The sequence below is a fragment of the Lissotriton vulgaris genome, chromosome 6, assembly GCF_964263255.1.
Source record: "Lissotriton vulgaris chromosome 6, aLisVul1.2, whole genome shotgun sequence".
Lineage (NCBI taxonomy): Eukaryota > Metazoa > Chordata > Amphibia > Caudata > Salamandridae > Lissotriton > Lissotriton vulgaris.
Window position 1 is genome coordinate 1,357,668,585 of NC_141694.1, and position 22,392 is coordinate 1,357,690,976.

Genomic DNA, 22,392 nt, shown 5'->3' on the forward strand with positions numbered 1-22,392 from the left:
GGCCCATGTGGAAGCTACTAAAAATCTGTGTCAGTGAGGTTTGTCTGAGTTTCTGAACCAGAAACTGAAGGAGTGGAAGTGGTGGATAAGCGTAGGCAAATCTCCCTGACCAATTCATCCATATGGCACTGCCTTTGGATAGATGGTGTGGAAACATGGAGGCAAAGTTTGGGCATTATGTGTGGTCTACTGTGGCGAACACATCTATTTGTGGGTATCTTCATTGTTGAAAGTATAGAAGGTGAACTTGGGGATGAAGTTCACACTCCTGCATTTACGAGCTCCTTCTGCTGAGGAGGTCGGCAATTTGATTGTTAACTCCAGGGAGGTGTTCTGCTAGGAGGTGAATCTGGTGATGGATTGCCCATTTCCAAATTGTCGGAGACTGCGTGACAGTTGGAGGGTCTCCCTCCTTTTTTTGTACATAGCACATTGCTGTCATGTTGTACGTGTGGGCTAGAACAACTTTCCCTGTGAGGTGAGACTAAAAAGCTTTCAGCGCTAGAAACACAGCTAGAAGTTCTAGATAGATGTGGAGACATACGAGTTTGTTGTCCCAGAGACCTTGGATTGTGTAATGGAATGTGCACCCCAACCGGTAAGGTGCATCTGCTGTTAACACGATTTGTGGAACAGGGTTGATGAAAGGCTGCCCTTTTGATACATTTTGTGGGTTCCACCACTGAAGAGAGCGATGAGTGTGGCTGTCGAACACCACTACATCCGTTAAGTGACCCTGTGACTGACTAGACTGACGTGCTAAGCATTCTTGTACTGAAAGCATGTGTAGTCTTGCATGAGGTACTATTGCAATGCAGGACACCATCATTCCCAGAAGGCGAATGAAAGTCCTGGCTGACCAGGTTTGGAACTGCAGGAGTAGAGTTTGGATATTGGAAATTCTGGCTGCATTGGGCAAGGCTGAAGCCTCTGGAATATGGAGAGTGGCTCCCTGTGAAGTCTATTAGTGAAGACTGAAGGTGAGACTTTTGAATTTTGACCTTGAGACCTAGTCGGTGACGTAGGTGTAGCGTGGTCTGAGTGTTTTGTAGACACTTGGTGTGTGCTGGCTTTGATAAGCTAGTTGTCTAGGTTGGGGGAAGGCATGAATTTCTTGTCTTCCAAGATTAGCTGCTACCACTGCTATGCATTTTGTAAATGCCCTGGAAGCAGTAGTTACTTCGAATGGAAGTACTTTGAACTAATGGTGTTTGCAGGCTATTAAAAATCAGATCTATTTGCGATGAGCTGGATGAATGAGAAAATGTGTGTTTTAAGTAAAGTGTGGACAAACAAAATTGCTTTGCTGTAGGAGAGGAAGAACCTGTTGAAGCGTTACCATATGGAAATGTTCAGACAGTATGTAATGGATTAACTTTGAACCCAAAATTGCTCTTAAGGACAGTCCTTTTTGGGAATCAGAAAATAAAGAGTAAACCCCTGAACCTTGGTACTGAAGAGGAACTGGTTCTATGTCTTCCTTTTGTGAGCGAGATTGCACTTCTTGTTTGAGTAAATGCAAATGGTCTGGCAACAATTTGTGAACGCAAGGTGGAAATGTTTGGTGGATTGAAGGTAAGCTCCAGGCAATAACCATGTTGGATATTGTCTAGCACAGAGGGCGCTAGAGAGCAGCTGCAGACCAGCAGCAGCAGGAGTGGTGGAGAGCGGAGAGCGCCGTGGCGTGAGGTGAACAGCAAGCAGGAAAACGTTGCCGCCGCGACCCGAGACCCGAACCGGGATCTGAAAGGCCAACTTGAAGGGCTGATCGAAGGGCCGCAACCCGGGGGCCGGGAGTCGGGAGTCGGACTCCGTACTAAGGACCCGCCGCCACTCCAGCCATCGTCGCAGTGCCCGCTACACCCTAACACCCCAAGTCACAGCCTCATAGCCTACAACGGAGGCGAGGGGGACGTGAACAACGTGAAGAGCGAGGCGGAGGCGGAATGCAGAGATGCAGTAAGCAGTAAGCGGAGACCTGCACCTTCACCGCACTGCACCTGCACCTGCACCCCACTGCTGTGCCGCACCGCCAATCACCACGCCACTTGCCACATTCGCCCACACACTACCTGCCCCTCCCCCGGCGTCAAGCAAAGGATAGCTGGCTGAAGAGCAACAGCTATAGTGGCAGTGGTACTAAACAGTGGCAGCAAACAGCGATCAACTAATCAAATGTGCACAAGCACAAGTGCATTAGCAGCAAGCAGTAAGCGAGCTGCCTATCAGCCTTCCAACCTACCAACCCGCCAATCCAAAGTAGCCAAGCAGCCAAGGCGAGGCGAAAACTAGCGCTTGGAGTGAGGTGCGAGTGAGGCGCGAGGATCCCTCCCGCAGCCGGCAGCCGGCGGACCCTACCGAAAAGCGCGTGGCAAGAAGTAAAGAGTAAAGAAGCGACGCCAAGGAGAGCAACGCAGCCCCTCCGCCGCCTGCACCCTTCTGAGCGACCCTCGCCCGGGGGCTTTGGTTTCCTCCAATCGAGTAGCAGGAACCCAGGAGCCGGCAAACCTCCTAAGCCACCTAGCCAACCACCTAGCCTACCCAAAATGAGGACCAGAAATTCGACCCTAGTCCAACCCCAGGAGAAGCCCCGGCCACATAGCTCCGCCAAGAGAAGGAAGGCGAAGCTATTTTACCCCCCAGTACTAGAGCTAGGGGGACCTTACCAAGGCCCAGGGCCCTGGGACGAGGAACAAGCAGGGGGAGCGGGAGCGACTGGGGCTACTCCAACCTTCCCGGGACAAGACATCGACTTCACTGTGGAACTACCTGCTCCTTCCCTCCCACCCCACCCCCCATCTGACATCAGGGGGAAGCCTCCTAGCACCCCGAACTCAAACATGCTCAAGCCCAGGCTCAGCATCAAAGACCGCTCAAACTGTCCCGCCGGGAACACCGGGAACAGAGACATAAGAAGCTTCCTGAAACCAAAAACATCCTCTACCCCCACTTGTTCCAGTTCTTCGGACAGCCTGCTCGCTATCAAAGTAACAGGGGAAGAAGAGTTGAACTTAACACTTGCAAGCCCTCGGGCAAACAGGATACCCCTCTCACCAACAATACTTACCCTCCAGAGTGACACGCGATCCAAACCTTTGACACTGGACACGGAGGCACTTGGGCTCACCCAACCAAACACAACAGCCCAGATTCTCCCCTCCTCAGCGGACTGCCAGCGGAGCAGCCCCTCCGCAGCTACAGCGAGTACATATGTCACCTCAGACAGCTCCCATGCCGACAAGAGAGGAGGCACAATCCCCACCACCACACTAACGCACACAGAATTCTTCTATGACTCGCCGGCCATGGAGGAAGGTGCAACCCGACAATTATTCAACAGGACCCCAAAACACTTATTGAACTCACCTACATCGGGCCTCCAAGAAAATGATAAAACGGGCCCATCCCTGCCCTCGGATAGCGGCCCTGCAAATACTAATCATTTACTATCAATCAGTGAAGCCCTCGTCTCAATGACCGGCGCAGCGATAATGCACGCGGACAAGCTTGATGTGCAGATCAACATTCTACAAATAGTGGCAAATCTGATATCGGGGATAGACTCAAAACTGGACAACTTGAATGCCCTGATACGCAGAGCGCAGGACGGCACACAATTCAAACAAGAATCATGCAGTTGTAGTCCGATTCTGCATAGTCTAGAAAAGCTTCCAAATATTATGACCTCTCTAATAGAGGACCTCAAGGGTGAAGCAAATAAAAAACACGGTTTGAAGAGTATGCCCTCAATTACACTGGGCCCCGTCATGGCACACCCCACGGATAAAACCCCGGCCACCCCCCGCCTAAGCAGCTCGGAAAAGCCAGCACCCTTGGCCCTGCCCTCTGCTGGCGGCACAAGGCTAAACCTGACAAAGGCTGAAAGTCAGGAACACCAACCAACCCCCAAGCCGCCCAGCTCAGAGTCACAAAACTTGTCAAGGAAAAACAAGAAAAAACTAAGAAAACTCAAGGAGAAGAAAAATAACGCATACGCCAACAGCGTTATTCACAATTGGTTACGACCCAACAAGCAGCCTCCCCTTGCAGCCCCCATGCATACAGCAGAAGCCACAGGATCATTGATCGAAAATTTGCACATCTCCACCTCAGCTCAGGACCCAAGCTCGCTTGCTCCCCCCCTGGCTTCTCAACCCGCGACAGCGCCAATAACACAAAAACATGCGCATGATTCGCAGGTAACCAACCTTGTTGAAGTCAGGCAACACCTACAAGAGCCCCGCCAAACCAGATCTGAGAACCCAGCACAAACCAAGCTCACATTGAGCAAAGTAATAGCCCCCGACAATCCAAAAAGTATCAACGTCATCAACAGTGATTCTCAGAGTGCCCCCCATGGGCCAACCCCGTTTAAACCAGAGCAAGTCGTCGATAGGCAACGGAATAAGCACTGCTCCTCTAGCACAACGCCCATGGAGGCACCTCAAGTGACAATAGGACCAAACCAGCAGACAAATTCTCACCTGCCCGGGCTTAAAAAGGCCATTCCAAGCCAAGCAAAGGAAGAGGACCGGAAAATACTGTTATACCCAGAATACATCTCTCAAGGAAAAATGGGACATCTTGAACCGAAGTAATCTCTTAACACTCTGCGCAAATCTGCCGGGACTGGAAGGCATAAAAACCAAAGACATCGAGACCATCTCTTTTCTGCCCCCAGACGCCGAAGAAAAAAACGAAACAACGGAATTAACCTTCATCAGACCAGACCTGGCTGAGGCACTGAGGAGCCAACAGCCACTACTAGAAAGCTGGGGCATAAAGATAAAGTTAAAGCCGACCCAAAAGTATCCCTCAATCTTAAAAGCATCGATTCCACACCCTAAACCGGACAATCAGGCACAGGACATGGTTGACTCTACATCCATAAACGCTCCTACTATCCATCGGCAAAAAATCGAGTCCGTTCTCCAGGGGTGCAAAGGTAGCATAAACAACAGCCCAATCGATGGCACCCCAATTAAGATCACAACAAACCTCACTCAAGGAAAACGATTGTGCACAACCAGGGGCCCCTCATGCAACGACTGGTCCTGGCTGCCATCTGCACTAAATTCCAGCTCCTAACACAGCCCGCCCCGCAAATTCAGCTCGTACATCTCAATATGTTGCCAGCGAGCGAGAAAAAAATCTAAAGAAAAAAGAGAAATTCACCGAGAGTCTAAAAATACTAACGTGGAATGTCTCAGGACTCAAAAAGCTGCTACTAAGCCCAGCTGCGGTGAAATTCTTGGAGGAAGCAGACATTATTTGCACACAGGAAACTTGGCTGACTCACCCACTCTCGCTAAGAGGATATGCAGAATATAGTAAAGCGGCCAAAAAGACCAACATATTTGGAAGACCATCAGGAGGAAAGTGCGTCTATATAAAACATGCCTTGAACATAGAATTCTTGGAAATACATGATTTACCAGACACCCTACAGGCGGGTATTCTGAAATTCCCCAACTCGACCAACGGAATCCCACCAATACTATTAATCAACATCTACCACAACTCGCAGGAGAACACAATTAACTCGCTCACACTCGCAAATCAACTAGAAACTTTACTGCTAGGCCACCCATCATTAGACTGCATTATCCTCGGTGACTTTAACATTCATAACATAGGGGTTTCAACCAAGCAAAAACACCGCGGGGGGACCGAAGCACTAAATGAACTCTTAAACTCTCACAAACTGGCGACGGCCCACACATTGCTTTTAAATAACACCCCGGGAGCCTTGATCGGTCACACGTATAATAACCAAACGACGATCAATTACATCATCTTAAGCGATAACCTGCAAGACAAAATGATAAATTTCATGGTTCACCAACGTAATGATAGCGACCACGCAGCTTTAACAATAACCATGAACTTATTGGTGCAATCACGATATCAGCCGATATGTGTGGGAGCATCGGACGGCCAAGAATTAACAAAACTGCCCAGAAGAATAAAATGGGGGCAGGTAGCCACAGCAACCTTTAACAACTGGGTAAACACGTGGGCAGGCTGGCCCCCGCGTAAACACAATCAGGAGATGATAGCCACATGGGAAGGAATCACTTTGTCACTAGCAGCAGAACTTAGGGGAGGTGGAGACAATCCCAGGGCAATCCGCTGGCATCCTCCGACCACACTTGGATTCAATGCAGAAATTAAAACCAGTGCAAAGGACTTAAACAAAAAACGTAAAGCCTATAGTAAAAACCGCACAACTAAGAACAAAATCCAATTGCAAGAGGTTGCAAAGAGCCACTCCATAAAAGTGTGGGCTGCAAAGCGTAATCATTGCGAGGCCCAGTGGCTGAAAATTTTCGATCTACTGAGCCCCGGAAAATCACAAGAGTTTTGGAGTTACATCAGTCACCTTGGTCGAGGCACGAATCATAGAGAAAACGCCCTCGAGGCATCTGTCTGGGTTCGCCACGTAACAGCACTTTACCAGGAAGAAGGACTTATCAAGCCTCACAACACTACCCCACAAAAATTGGACCCGGCTTTAACTACTAACATAACATCCCCTCCTGGAAAAACTCTAGTGTCCAAAATATTGAAAAAAATTCGAGCAAACGGCGCACCGGGCCCTAACGGTCTACCAGGCCACCTATTCAAATCAAACATCGAATTCTGGTCCGAAAACCTGACCCACCTATTTTCTGACTGTTGGCTGTCGGGGGCTGTGCCTGACTCATGGCGAGGCTCGCTCCTGCACCCAATTTATAAAAAAGGGACCAAATCAGACCCAACAAATTACCGTATGATCGCCCTGCTGGACATAGAGGGTAAAGCTTATGCAAGTGCCATCCTGAAAGATCTCACAGACTGGGCAAGTGAAGAAAATCTCCTGCCATTCTGCCAAACCGGTTTCAGATCAGGGTCCTCGACCGCGGACAACATCACTGCACTCTCTTATCTAATCAATCGAGCACGGCTGCGTAAAAGCCTCCCCTTATTTGCCTGCTTCATTGACTATTCTGCCGCGTTCGATGGGGTAGACCGTACCATCCTTTGGAGAAAGCTGGTCCACTGGAACATTGATCCTTCCCTGTTAAGAGCGATACAATCCCTGTACCAAAACACCTGGGTAAGAATCAAACTTTCAAACGACTCCGCAACTGATAAGATAGACACGAACCGCGGTTTAAAACAAGGGTGCGTGTTGGCGCCCCTACTGTTCAACTTATATACAGCAGACATGGAGACAGCCTTGCAGGGGGCCACCTTAGTAACACCAAAGATCGGGGCAACCAAAATACATTTCATGCAGTATGCGGACGATCTCGTAATTTTGGATCACACAAAAACAGGACTCCAAAAGGCACTCACTGCCCTCGCAATATATAACAAAAACAGGCTGGTGGCAAACCCGACTAAATCAAAAATAGTCATTTTTGGGCACTACCCCAAAAAAAAAAAAGAGCAAAATGGAGCCTTGGCCATTTAACCTTGGACAGTACCCAGAAATACTTATACTTAGGGGCTTCCTTTCACGAATCAGGGTCGTGCAGTGCCCACTTAAAGAAAGTTCAGGGTAAAGGTAAGTCCATCACCTTCGCCCTATGCAAACTACAAGCTCTTATGCATAGTCCATCAGCAACGGCCATCCAAAGAGTCCTTAAGGCCAAGCTAATGCCGGCCCTTAACTACGCACAACAGGCGTACCCAGGCAAATTAAATAAGGAGCTGGAAAAAATCCATTGCGGGGCATACAAGAGACTGTATCACCTGCCGAAATGTATAAGAAACACTCTAATCCGCTTGGAATTCGCCCTTAACCAACAAACTTTGGAAGAAATGGCAGCCCTAAGTAAATATTATTACCTCGCAACAGCGGCACGCGATAACACACTAAAGGCTGTCCTGAAATACATCTTTACGGAACCAGGGAACCCCTGGTCAGTTACCATCGAAGCTCCCATGACGCAATTGAACCTGGCGATCGAGTCATGGAACCCAGACCTTGTCAACTACACGACCATCAAACAAGTGATAAAGAGACAAGTGCGTGCACGCTCCCGGGAGCTGGACCTGGAGTCCCTCAGGAAAAGAGCCTTCCATGAGTCCTTATGCTTGCCACACATCGCGCAAAATCCTCGAAATCACCTCACGCAGGCCGTGGGCCTCCCAGCACTCCATAAGATCCTCGCCTACAGATTGCACCCCCTGCCGCTCAATGAACTAGATCACCCGGAAAATGCAGGCGCAGGAGTCCGGGATTGCAGACTCTGCAACTATAAACGAGAGTCACTGGCCCACTTACTGTTTTGCTGCCCCGCCCTACGTGCACCCCGCACTCTCTACCTTAGGCCCATTCTGAGGGATGCTGGGACACGTACAGTCAAGGAAGCAATCCATCATCTATTCACCTTGAGCGTAGTAAAACAGATGGCCTCATTCGGAAAATTTATTCAACAGACCCGGCTCGAGTTGACAGCAGTAAGGGCCACGCAGGAATAGAGACCTTGCCGTACGAACCCCCGGTGGACCTCTCAGGCCCCCGACCGCGTGTGCCCGTACGAATTTTGGGAACTCCTTATAAATGCTTGTCACCAGAAACTCTGTGGCCTTTTGCCCTCACGAACTTTGGGAACTTTTAACATACGCTTGACTACTGGAATTTTGTGGTTTTTTAAAAAACTTTTGTAATTTTATACTTGATCTTAATGTAATGGTTTTAAGTAACCACACAATAAAAGTTATTCATTCATTCATTCATTCATATTGTCTAGCACCTATTTGTCCGTTATAGATTACCAAATGGGGAAAAACTGTTGAAGTCTTCCCTCGACAGATGTTAAGCGAGCAGGAGGAGTGTGGGCAAGTCACTTCACTAGGGGGAAGGGGTGTTATGTGATTTGGTGCCTCTACCCAAGCCTTTGGAATGGTTTCCTCTATATCCTCCTCTGTAGAAACCTCTAGAGTGAAAGGATTTATTGTTGCCTTTGTAAGGGGAAGTATTTTGGTCTGGGGAGGTTATCTGGACCCTGCTCTGTAAAATGAGGAGAAAAGAGACAATTGGATGGGGACTCGAACACTCCCATGGATTTGTACACTTCAGTCTCCTTTTTCATTCTAAGGATTGGTCAACTATAGGACCAAACAAGTGTTACTTATCAAAGAGTTTGTTCAAAATACTGTTGAACCTCAGGCTTAAACCCTGACATTTTAAGCCATGCGTGCCTTCTAAGGAGAACACTGGTATTTATTTTCCTAGCTGCAGTGCCTGCTGCGGTTAAAGCACATCTAAGGAGTCAGCGAAGAGTTTTCCCTCTTCGACTAACTGCTGTGCCTTATTTTTGTGTTTGTCTGGGAGATATTGGAGCAGTTGCTCCATCTCATCCCAATGTGCTCTGTCATAACTGGCTAATAGGCCCTGTGTGTTTGCAACACACCCGTGGTTAGCAGCTTTGACAGCTACTAGTTTATGTTTCCCAGAGGCATCAATAAGTTTGGATTCTTTGTCTGGGGAGCTGCATACCCAGAGGGTCTGAGAGTTCGCTCTTTTGCGACTATTGGACACCAATAGAGAGTCAAGAGGTAATAAAAACAGGATCTGATGGGGAGGGTTTATATTTTTAGCCCCCCCTTGGAGTGAAAATACATGCTCCGACAGGGTCTTTAAAGATATCCTTGGCATGCCTCGTCATGCCTTTAAGCATAGGGAGTGTTTGGATTAACTGTGTGTGGACTCGAGGGTTTGAAATAAAAAGTTCAGATGTTGCTTTATGTAAATGGCACCCCATGATACCCTGCCACTCTAGCAATGACCTGTTGACGAGCCTTATCATCTGGTGTTGATGGTTTTGCTAGGTAAAGGGCTCATTGTCTACTTGAGGGTCAATGGTGTATTCATTCAATAGGTCTGTAGGCAGATGAGCATCACCATGATCCACATCTGTATCTGGAGATCCCAGAGGTGTTCCATTTAAGGGAACTTCAATTATTAACTGAGGAGAGGATTGCGAGGGTTGTGGAGCAGGATAAACTAGGCTGGTAGCCATGTACTTTGAGGGAATGATATCAGTAGTCCCCTCTGCAGAAAGCTTGGGTTTTGCTGGAGTTCTAGCCAAAATATGTCCAATATCAGGATCAATATAAACATTTTTCTGTTTGGGATCCAATTTGCCTTTAAGAACATCTAAAATTGGTTTTGAAGGCTTAAGAACACTGTCCTTAGATTTCAGCGTCAAAATAGACTTGTCTTTGGTAGTGGGCTGTTTCGGCTCCAAAGCGTGTTTGTGTTTCGAAGCAGAGGGTTTCGGCTCCGAACCAGATTTATCCTTGGAGCCCAATAATTTTAGTTCCGAAGGTAATCTCAACCGACTATCCAGAGCCGGAAGGCTTGACTGTTTGTTTCGGTGCTGAGCCAAGAGGTGGGGCGTCAGAAAAACTGTCTTGGTGCCAACCTTGGCCAGAAGGCAGAAGTGGTGCAACAACCTTATGAATTTTGTAAGAGTATTTAGGGGTTAAGGGGTCTTTGGCACCCTGTCTCAGAGGCCCATCTTTGTACTCCAGATCGATCTTGATCTCGGAATCAGACTTTGGAACGGAGACAGCCTCTTCTGTGGCGGACACCTATTTCTTCTTGGTCGGATTCTTGCTAGAAGATATCTACAGTGGGCTTTGGCGTTTACTCGATCGTCCTGCTTGGCAAAAAGATGAGTCTTTTTGGACCGAACCGACTTTCAAGCATTGCAGTGTTCCACTTTGTGCTCCAGAGAGAGGCACTGGTTACAAACTTGATGTATGTCAGTGCAAGGATATTTGGTGTGGCACAGAAGACCAAACTGGAATTGAGTCCGGTCCATCGGCAGAAGGCGGGACCGGCGCAGCTAGGCCAGACTACCACCCATGAGGTTTTTCAATTGAAAATGGAGTTTGCCGAGCAATTTGATATGCGGAGAACAAGAAAACGCAAATGGAAACAATACTGTGGAGGGTAGAGTGGATTGCGCACAGAGGGGAACCAGAAGAAAGTTTTTTGAACCGGAGTGCAGAAATATACGTCCGAAAACGATGGAGGAAAAAAACAATCTGGCAATGGGAGTCGATGCCATGCGCACTATCACCGAAAGGAGGAGTCACCTTAACTCGCGACTGGAATGACTTCTTCGAAGAAAAACAACTTGCAAACATAAGGACCCATCACTAGATGGCAGGAGTATGCAATGCATGTGTATCTACACCACACATGCCTTGAACATATTAGTTTTCTGACAAAAGTCTGCCTGTCCCTGAAAGCTGAGAAGATTGTTATTTCAGCACCACAAACCCTTTGTTAATACCATTTGCAGGGAAAAACAGACTTTCTTCTGCAGCACTTTTTCCCCATGAAAAGAAAAAAAGTTGCAGTATTTTAGGTAATTTATAGGTCCCCTACAGGGGAATCAGCAAAGTCTGGGTACCTTTATAATCATCCGGATGCTAGAGAAAAAGATGCTAGAAAAAAAAACGCAAATTAGATATGGATACCCTATGTGGACAAAATGTTACAGGGGCCTAAACACAGACTACCCCGAAAAAGGCTTAGCAGAGGGGGTAGGGGGATGGGTGGGCCTAGAAGTGAAGGGGTTAAAACCAAATACTCTTGGCCACGCAGGTCTTCTTAGCATAAGGCTGGTATGCAGGTCTTCTTAGCATAAGGCTGGTATTTATTCCCTTAGTTGCTGTATCAGCTGCATCAAGGGTGCACCTTATGTTTGTGTTTATTACCCTTTGAAGTAATTTGGTATGCCTGTTTTTTTATTGTTCTGGGAGATGTTGAAAAATGCCTTCCATTTCTTCCCAGTGTGACCCATGATACCTTGATAGACTGATAGTTAGCAATTCTCCAGTGATTAGAGGATTGTGCTGCCACCCTTCTCTCCGCTAGGTCTAGACGTTTGCTGTCTGGAGATGGAGCATCACCAGTTGCTTGAGAGTTTACTCTTTTACGTGCAGTTGCAACTACTAAGGAATCTGGTGTCAGCAGAGTCCTAATGTAGGTAGAGCCTGTCGGGGACGTTTTATTTTTATCCACTCTTGGAGTGATAATTCTAGATTTTAAAGGTCCCTTACAAATATGAATAGTAGGTCTAAGCATACCGTTTAACATTGGTCGATATTCTGTTGATTTTTGTTTGGAAGAAAGAGTTACAAATAAAATAATCCTATATTTCCTCAGTATGCAAATGTACCTTAGGAAAATTTGCTGCTCTATTCATAAGGTCCTATATAGTGGTATCATCTGGTGGAGAAGGTTTAGAGGAATAATGCATTTGATCTGTCTCATCAGGAGGATCTGTGTCAAATGTTTCCCAGTCATCGTATGGGGGCAGTTTGCGTTGATCATCATCACCCCCACCCCAATAAAAGTGTCTTGACTTTTCTGAGTGTATATCCTCATGGTCTGGAGGCTGCTGAGGTGAAGGTGTTTGTGGTATTGGAGGAGGAGTAAACCTAAGTGGACTGGTGGCTTTATCGTCCTGTTTTCTTTTCAGTAAATACATGTTCTTGAGGAGGCCTAGTAAGTATTCTTCCTGTATCTGAATGAAATACTAGATTTTTTTTTTGTTGTCCAGTTGCTGTTGCCATTTTTCAAAGACTTGTTTAACCGCCTCTGAAGAATGGTCAACTACGTTTTTTGGGGCTATTTTTTGTCTCCTTATGGCTGGGTAGCGAGGGTTTCAGATCAGAGGCTTTATATTTAGAGCTAGAGTCCTAACATGTTTTAGATCTGAAGGTTTCCGTACCAAAGATATTGACGCGTCTGCTTTGGATGTTTTTTACTCCAAAGACTTTTTCGATTCGGATATTGATTGTTTTGGATCAATAGTCTTTGACTGTCTTTTCGAAACTGAGCAGAGGGCAGACTTTCCGTGATCAAGCGTTCGGTCCCGAACATGGCCTGAAGGCAGTGGAGGCCCAACAGCAGATATTTGTACCTTGGATGTAACATTTTGGGGCAGTTTACTAAATGTTTGTTGCCCAGGTGTAAGGGTTTCTGACTCGGAGTCAGAGCTTTGTTCTTGAGAGGAAGTACCCTCATCTGCAGCCGACTGATGTGCCTCCATTTTGGTTTCCGGTTCCTTCAAACCAAAAATATCCAGTGAATCGATGCTGAAGCAAAACTTTTGCATTCATCTTGATTTACAGTCCTGAGGAGTCTTCTTGGCCCTTATGAATTTACAGGCCTTGCAGTTTTGTTCTTGAGAGGCAAGACTTACACAATTTGTGTAACTCAATGAGGGAATTTCGAATGACAGGAAGGGCAGAATTTATAAGTTGTCAGTTCCATGCCCTTTAGCAGTTTCTGTATAGGAAAAAACATGGAAGAGAATTTTCGCCCAAAGGTCCCAAGGCCAGGATGGAATTTTATCTTATATGATTTTAGGTGTATAACAGAATGATTCTCGATCAGTAACAATACCGACTGATAGAAAAGGATCCTATTGATGGTGTCGACTGGAGCAGAAAAACACATGACCGAACCAGACAGCAGAATAAAAAACAATTGAGTCTATGGCCATGCCCAATTCAAGCAAGAGGAGGACTCACTATAACAAAGAACTTCTTTCAAGAAAAACAACTAGCACACATCCAAGCCCAACACTAGATGTCAGACTTATGCTCAGCACATGTATCTACAGCCACACGCCATCAAAAGGCATACATTTTATAAGTATGTCATTGCATGTGGTTTCTGTGTGATACTGCTTACTTGCATAATCCTACAGAGGCGTATAATACACAAGCCGGAAAACCAACCTGCACAGAAGAGCACTCCGCTATTCCAAAGCACTGGGACACAAAATAAAACACGTAAATAGAATGCATAAGTCATGCCTTAGAGGAACTGGATGCTGCGCATAGGACCATACAGAAGGAAAAGCTGAGCGCTATGCCTCCTGCGCACAGTGTCTGCAACTGGCCCCAGTTAACAAATTCCGGTTGATAACCTGCAGCAGTAATCACCAAGGGAAGGTTTTGTGGTCATTTGAAAAAACGCTTGAAACATGTTCCAGCACACATAACTTTTAGTGTATTTGACCTGCACACCTTATGAATCTAGTTTAATGTGAAAACAGTATTCTTAGATTAAGTTGATTTGTATACTTGGCGTGCTACTGCATAATGGGTCGTAGCCCCAACCCCTGGGCAAGTTTTACCTATGTGATGAAACGGATGAATCCGAACCTGGGCAGTGCCCAGCTTGAACCCCTAAGGTTTCTAATGTTTTATCTTCGTTACTCAGTTCTCATACATGCAATAAATATTTAAAACCTAAACAAGTTTTCAAACTAGGTTACTTATTTCATCCATGTATGTTGCAACACTTTTTAAACAAAAAACATTGTTAATGACAAACGAGTACACTGTACAATAATGATTGATAATGCTAAAATTTGAAACTAAACGAACCAATGCATTTCGGGTTTGAAAAACCCTTCTTAAGGGGTACATATAACAGAATATCAATGCTTTGGAGCTTTAGATGAAAAACTGATAGCTGCATCCGTTCAGAACTAGAAAATTGAGAATAAAAAACACTATCAATTCCATATATTGGTAAATGAAAGCTACAGTCAAAGATCATAAGGTTTGCACACTATATTGCCAATGCAAGACGAGAACGAAAAGAATGGCGGTCAAGTGCAGAAGTATGAAAATGAGGTGTATCAAGACGGCGTGAAAGAAAAACGTATGTGTGAAAAGAGCATTAAACACGCTTGTGGAAGAAAGGAGCTTTACATTCCCACCACATGCTATTACATCCTACACTAAAAACAAACACTGCTTCCTTCGGAGACCCCAAAAGAATCATCCAATGCCTGCCATTTCTTCAAACTCCCCGGTCCTGAATACTTTGGCATTTCCCTTTTGGCATTTAGGTTCTTTCACTGGGGCATCAGATTTCGTAATGCTGCAATGCCCTAAGATTATTAGTCATCGGAAATGCAAACCAAGAAACTCAACTTTAGCATTCTTATGGTAAATAAACTACTCTATAAACATTACAAACACACAGAAAGTGTATTTGAATCCATCTTAGTTATGCTGATAGTATAGTGCGTAACATTTCAGATGAACAGACAATTCAATTTAACATGAAAATAATCCCACTGTAGATTGGGGAAAGAAAGAAGAAAGGTTACCATTTAAGCTTCTTATACACCGTATATCTAGGCTCTTCAAACGTGAATCATCTCGGAGATCCAGATTGTCAGGAATAGTCTGCATGGCCAGTCTTGCAAATACAAGATCAATCTGAAAAATTTGCATAACGCAGATTACCAACTTTAAATTGTTTACTTGTTTAACTATTAAAGTTCTACACATTTTGTTGAAATATTTTAAACCGTGCATCCTTCATTCGCTTTCCAAAAAGCTGTCTCACAAAGCGCAGCCTTCCAGCCCTTAAACCTCAGGCAGGAAATGGACTTCGAGGGTTGAGAGAGGACATTCTGGTAAGCATAGTTTCTTGGCCTTCCATAAAGTAAATAGGCATGATTTATATCTGTGCTTTTGATTTTCAAACAGACTATAATCAAGATATTTCATATTGTAGCAGCAATACATTTTCAAGAATGTGTGCTATTATGTATTGCACAGATTTTGATCTTTAACGCTGTTGCACACTCCTACCAATATGGATTCAACGAACCATGCAGGTGAAAAAAGTATTCTTCCCCCGAAATAACCTATAAATGTGAATGAGCATTTGAGCAGATACCCATCTGAGCATTTGATCATCATCAACAATACATTGCTATTAGTGGGAGAAACCCTTTTAAGAAGCAGTCTGCATTTAGGAAATAGCCCCTGCTATATGTTCTAAGTAGACTACTAAAACCAGTCCCTCAAAGGCAGACAGCTTGATCAAACAGCATAAAACAGAAATGGATACTCCTCAAGTGTGATTCAAGATCTGATGGACAACGTCAAAAACTATGGCAAAAGAGGGCAGACCCAAAGGCCTAGATCTAGATACTGGAAGCAATGGGTCTAACATACAGTTGCACTGTAGAGCCGAACTTTACAAGGCCAAAACCTATTGGGCAAGTATTGTGAACTGGGCGGGGGTGGAGGGCCTGGAGGCAGGTTGTATAAACCTAATAAAAATATAACTATACAAAAAATGCATTATAGATTGGGGCGAGGTTTGCCCTTTTCAGCTCAATAATACATTAAAATGGAGCAATCCTAAATAAAAATTAACATGCTTGAAAACTTTGAGCTGCTGGAGCTTTAGTATGAAGTTTCTGTTTAAAGAAATGGAACAACGTCAACAGAATGACAGTTCAAAAACATCTGTAAACAGTCCCTTTACAGGGACCCCATCTCTCCAACTGCCTCCAACGAGGAAATCCTTATCACAAGAGGTTACCCTTTATGGCACCCCCCACGTCAAATGCAGATATTCACCAGTGTTCCTGATTTACCTCTAAAGCTCACTTCAAAGAAGACATTGGCACTGTAGATGCCCTTTCAGGAATGGGGACTAGTTAATGTCCATTTAAAAATGACATTCCTGACCAAAGATTCTAGCCATTCGTACAAAATACAATAAATACACAACAGGGTTTCATTTGATTCAATCAATCAATCTTATGATTTTAAGCTCCTAAGAGTTCCACATATAAAGAAAAAAATAAAAATATAAAGGCTCTGATTTAACAAATCATTCAGAGCTAAAATAACAGTAACAAAAAAGAATGTATATAAAACCATCAATTCCTCAATTTTGTTGAGCAATAAGATTCAAGCAGCTTGCTAAAACTAAATGTGCAATTACGCAGAAATTAGATCAGTTTCACCACTGTAATGGAATACTGAAAACAGTTTAGGTCAAGCTATAAAGTTAAATGCTCTAAAAAGTTTAACTTCTGTATACAGCATCTTAAATTTCTATATAGAATACAAGTACAAAGTATATGCAGAAACCCAACAGTTACAGTTTGTCATACATACTTAACTCATAAGCGTGCATAAGATAGTTAAAAGGGCAAATATGAAACATCCTGTAACTATTTCTTTTGAAATAAAAAGGGAATATTGCTCAGACGGACCCCAGGGAAAAATACAAGCAGTTGCCTAAAAGGTGCAAAATACATTCATTATGCAATGCAGTCTACGTGGCAGCATACAGGTTATCAAAAGTGCAGGTGCGTAAATACTGTACTAATTCCATTAATCCTTTGATCCTTTAAGGGGGGGGCAACTAATTTAGGAAGTGTAATCTAGATTGAACCATCAGATTCTATATCAAATATATAATACGAGGGCCCTGCAATTCTAATTATAATATAATATGTAGTGAATATTGTCCACCTAGGTCCCTCTTCAGCATACCACAGCCCACTTCTTCACATTGGGTCGGATCTAAAATATATTTAACAAGCATTTATAATGCAACGGTCTCGCCTTTGCAAAAGTTAGAGATATTGGCATTGTTAATGACAACTTTTTTATTTATGTGTTTGTTTTGAAAACAGATAAATAAATGGCATTGTCATTTATAATGCCAATAGTTTAATCTCTCACAAATGCGAGACCTATTGCATTTGCACCCACACACACAGAGCCACACACACAGACACACACACACATTGATATGGTGGTGGTGTATCTGCTTGATGTGGTGGATGTAGTGGTGGAGGTGGTGGTGGTGGTGGTGGTGGTGGTGGATATGGTGGTGGTGGATATGGTGGTGGTGGATATGGTGGTGGTGGAGGTGGACGTGGTGGTGGTGGACGTGGTGGAGGGTGTGGTGGTGCCAATGAAGTAACCTGATTTTTTCATAGAGGTTTGTTGCCAGGCTTGCAGTTTCATAGTACTATAAACAAGACACTTTTCCTTAACTCAGTTTTACTCTCCTATTGACTTCGAAAGAATGAAACACGGAGTTGGGTGTACAGTGATTTAAACCTGGAATCTGTCGGATTTACTCATAATTTTGCAACCGGATCATGCCAACTTTGTGTGCGGGCGACTGAATGAATGGGAGTTCTACTATGGATTCTTTTACCTTCTGTTATGTTAATCGCTTTTGTATTGTGCTAACGACAAATGTTCTCAGCTCTACCTGGATGCTCTTTTAGTGCATATATTGAAAGGCAATAAGTCGATTGTATCTGTTGGTGTTTGGATGTGTGAGGTTAGTAAAGAGTTTCTTCATTAATTAGAGCTGGTTTATTTATGTAGGTTATTGTGGAAATAAATTGCGTTTCTGCTGTAGTGTAGTGGGTGCTCTTAAGGTACAACAGAAAGTTGTTTTAAATGCACACATGTATAGCGTCACTGCCTGTATGTAGAAGGATTCTGAGTGGGTACCCACAGATATGGACCTTGAATTTCAAAGAAAGCTGCAACTATTTAAGGCCTCGCGCCACCGTTAATGCTGCCACTGGCCTATTTGCTAGGGTCCAGGAAGTCTGATAGAATTTCGGTTTGAAAACATAAAAGTTCTCTTCTCTGAACTCGTAAGTTTCACTGGGAGCCAAACAAGCTGCATTTTGCATCATTGCACATGACACCAGTCTACATCTCCGCACACTGCCAAGGACACGTTTATCTGTGCACTCTACGAAGAAGAGTTATCGTATCTCACTGCTATTACCTAGCTTCCCTCTCTTTCCAGGACTCTGTCTTGCGCCCTCTAAAGACGAACTAGCACACGGCCCTGTACCTTCTTCACACGCTGCGCACAGCTCTTTGCTGTGCGCCGTCACACACCGGACAAAATACAATTGTCCCTAGAGGAATTATTTCAACTTCCTTATTGTTCAAGATTAGGTCACAATCGTGATTATTAATTAACATGCAGGAGAAGAGTATACAAACCTAAGCATATACTCCAAGTTATCAAAACATGTTTATTTTCATTTATACTTATTTTTCTTTATGTATTTTTTGATATTAGGCAACCAACGCAATACTGGTAATTGTACTCTTATTTACAGTAGTATAAAAACACCTTTTGCTAGAATTATGGATAACTGAAATACCATATCAGATGACAATCAACCATAACATTTCATCTAGTACATAATGTCAATAATAGAAAAATACGCAAAACGGTGCTGGGTGTTTTTTACACTACTGTAAATAAGAGTACAATTATCAGTATTGTGTTGGTTGCTTAATCTCAAAAAATACATAAATAAAAATAAGTATAAATGAAAATAAACATGATGTTTTGATATATTGGAGTATATGCTTAGGTTTGTATACTCTTCTCCTGCATGTTAATTAATGATCACGATTGTGACATAATCTTGAACAATAAGGAGGGGGGAGGGGGGGTGTCGAGCGGAGCAGGGCCAGCAACTTTAGAGTGGGTAACGACGGTGCGGCTTTGGAGCTCAGTCTAGAGCGACCTAGTGCGCGAGCGCACCTATTGAAAGTGGGAACAGAAAAGTACAGTAAAACGCGAAATCGCACACTTAAAATAACAAGGAAAAAACATGCTTCCCGATTGACCCGCCCGCCCCAGCTCTATGAAAAAATGGCGTCCGCAAACATCCTGAACAAAAAAAAAAAGTAAACACCCACAAAGGGCCACCTCTTTATGACGAAACAAAGGGGGCGGGGCTTAAAAAACCACAGAAACGCTCACAAATCTGCTCCAACAATGAGTGACATTATTCTCTTCCAATGGCTAGCCTCCATTTATGGAGCTAGCCAATGGAAGAGAGGTGGGTTCAACCCCAGTAAGTGAAAAACAAAATTTCTCGAGCTGCGCGACACTGCTGCGCAGTGTACGCCAGTAGAGACCTAATAATTGTTTAAAAAAGATGTAAATTTAAAAAATAAACACATTTGTTCAGAAGGGTGGGCCAAAAGGAAAGTTCGGGCCTCCTCAGCTGTGGTAATGTTATATTTTAAATACAATGGCCTCAGCAAACATCGTAATGGTGTAATAGGGGACAGAAATAAAACCTGGTTTAAATACTGTACCCAGCTTCCACATAGGTGACAAAGTCTGTCCTGCCTGGCTAATCCCTCCCACGCCTCTGTCATAATACGTTGGGGCAGCGATTCATAGTTCTGCACACTCCGTGAGGGAAGGTGTCACACAGGCGCATGCCCAATTCAACCGCAGACTCCGGTCCGTGATCATCTTGAACACGTTTAAGGACCATAGACAGTACAGACGTAGACAGGGTGCCGTAGCACCTTGCATAGACCACTGCAAAAGTCTTACCCCAGGTCTCAGTCTACAAGCTCAGGGGCCAAATCTTTCGGCAAACTAAGCGTAAGAATCCAGTGTTTTTCACCAGGAGTTGTATTCGGAAAAACAGCTTCCAGCTGGTCAAATTTCTCTGCAAGCCAGAAAGGAAAATCATCCTTATCCTGGGGCTTCTTGCCCATTGCGGCATTGACCATGACTGGACTGAGTTTCTAACCACCCTGTCCGGCCGGAAGCGCCGCACCCCCCGGGGATCCACCCGGCAGATTACGGCCCATGTAATGCACTAAGGCTCTAATCACAGCAATTGAGACTACATGTAGTCGTCTAAGTTCAGCCACGTTACAATTGCCGTGTAGAGGATGAGGAGTAAATCCAGCCAAAACAGGCCAACTAGCGCCTGGAATGGACAAAGGACCTAACCTCGGAGCGTTCAAAGAATGGGGTAGGGCGCCACCAAACGAAACTCTATGCTGACAAACGTCAATAGGAACTTCCTGTGCCCTGTACGGAGTATACTCATTAGGTACAGCCGTGGGAGTGTACGTGTGGAACACACCAGAATTCGCGTCCACCTCCGGAAATGTCGCCCACGAATAAAATAGTTCGTAAGGGTAAGCAGCATCCGCACTCACCACCATGATCACAGCCAAGCCTTCCAAAGGCACATTGTACATCCGCAAATGATCTCGCACCGCAATGAGACTATGCTGCGGCATGTCCACGGCAGCCATGACAGCGCAGGAAAAACGAAAAATAAAGTAAACTTTGTAGCACAACTGGGTAGTAATTCAAGGAAACCGTTTTAGATAAGATTCCAGCTTGAAAAAGACCTATGTTAAAAATAGGTAGATTTGTCCGACACCACCATTTTCCGGAAAGGGCAGTGAAGGGGTTAAGGATTGAATGATATACTACTCTAGTGTCATAAGGCCAACAACGTATGGGCGCCATGTAGCTGGAATTCCGTTCCCCTACAGAACTGTGCATAGAGACCTGGAACATCGGTGAATTAGGATGGCCCAAAACTCACCTCAGTACCCAAAATCCCCTTACTGAGCTAGCTACAGTGTCTCATTGGTCATAACAAACTCCCAATGCTTAGACAGACCAGAACATGAACTTAGATTACCTCAGGTATCGTGGAACACATGAACACTCTTTCGCTATATAATCATTGCAAACCAGAACGTGGAGTAAATGAAATATTTATTTACTAATGCAGGGTTCTCAAACGCAGTATCTTGTACAATACTAGCAAACCTATTATAAGCAACAAAGTTATCAGCATAGTTACTAGTCCATAAAAGGCGAATGGTGACCGCATACTAAGATGCTTAAATGAATAGGAATGAACACCTAATTCTCACCCTCCGTATTTAGCATAGTATTTTATATCTATGAAGGTCTCATTTGGGTTTTAGCAGGGCGGGTCCATATCTGAAAATCTCATTGGCAGAGGATCACATCTTCCCCCAGCTCTCTGCATGCGAAGCACCACCAAGTGTTACGTGTGTGTTCAGCACAACAATATAAAACCCGCCTAGAGCCAGATTTTGGCAGCAGCATGTGTGTTATGTCTATGGAAGTGTGAAGATCAGACCTCACAACGTTTCGAGTTATCCTTGGAGCCTTCAGCACTCACTGTGCAGACAGTGTACCGAGCAAAACTGATAGAGCAAAAACATTATTTCTCAAGTAAATCACGAAGCTCTACTGGGTTGAAAGCTAAAACAACAATTGTGTTGTGTGCAAAATGAAGCAGAAAGGAAAAATGGCGTTTAAATATTTAATAAGCTCATGCTAACTTAACACAGTATATAGAAAAGAATTAGCTATATGACAAGACACTTTGCACACGTTTTATTAGTATCCACAATTTAAATCCCGCAAGCACTGTTACGCTTGTGAACTAGTGGACGAACAGCAGTGGGCCTTTTTTGAGAAGGCGGAGGGGAATATTTGGCGCAAGATCTGCAGTTTGAATAGAGCAGCCCCCATAGCGGAGATCAGGCTTGAATTCAGTCTCCTCTCGACGGATGTGTTCGCCACGGTTGCATGCTTAAGATGGAGTAATGCCTTGCTGAACAGAGCAGTCGTGGAGATTGGAGGACACTAGCTTGGGGTGGGACAGCGTTACCACCAGCTGTGTATCGTCGGCATAGCTGACGATAGTAACTCCAAAAGGTGAGACCAGTTCCTCCAGT

General features: G+C 44.6%; 1 protein-coding gene across 1 annotated transcript in view; it reads right to left on the reverse strand.

Annotated features, from left to right (window-relative positions):
* PAPOLG (poly(A) polymerase gamma) overlaps window positions 1-22,392 on the reverse strand; it is a 455,976-nt gene that overhangs the window by 267,072 nt on the left and 166,512 nt on the right. Inside the window, exon 7 of the mRNA XM_086927484.1 lies at window positions 15,150-15,261. Coding sequence (XP_086783610.1) covers window positions 15,150-15,261 — 112 coding nt within the window. The remainder of the gene's footprint in view (window positions 1-15,149; window positions 15,262-22,392) is intronic.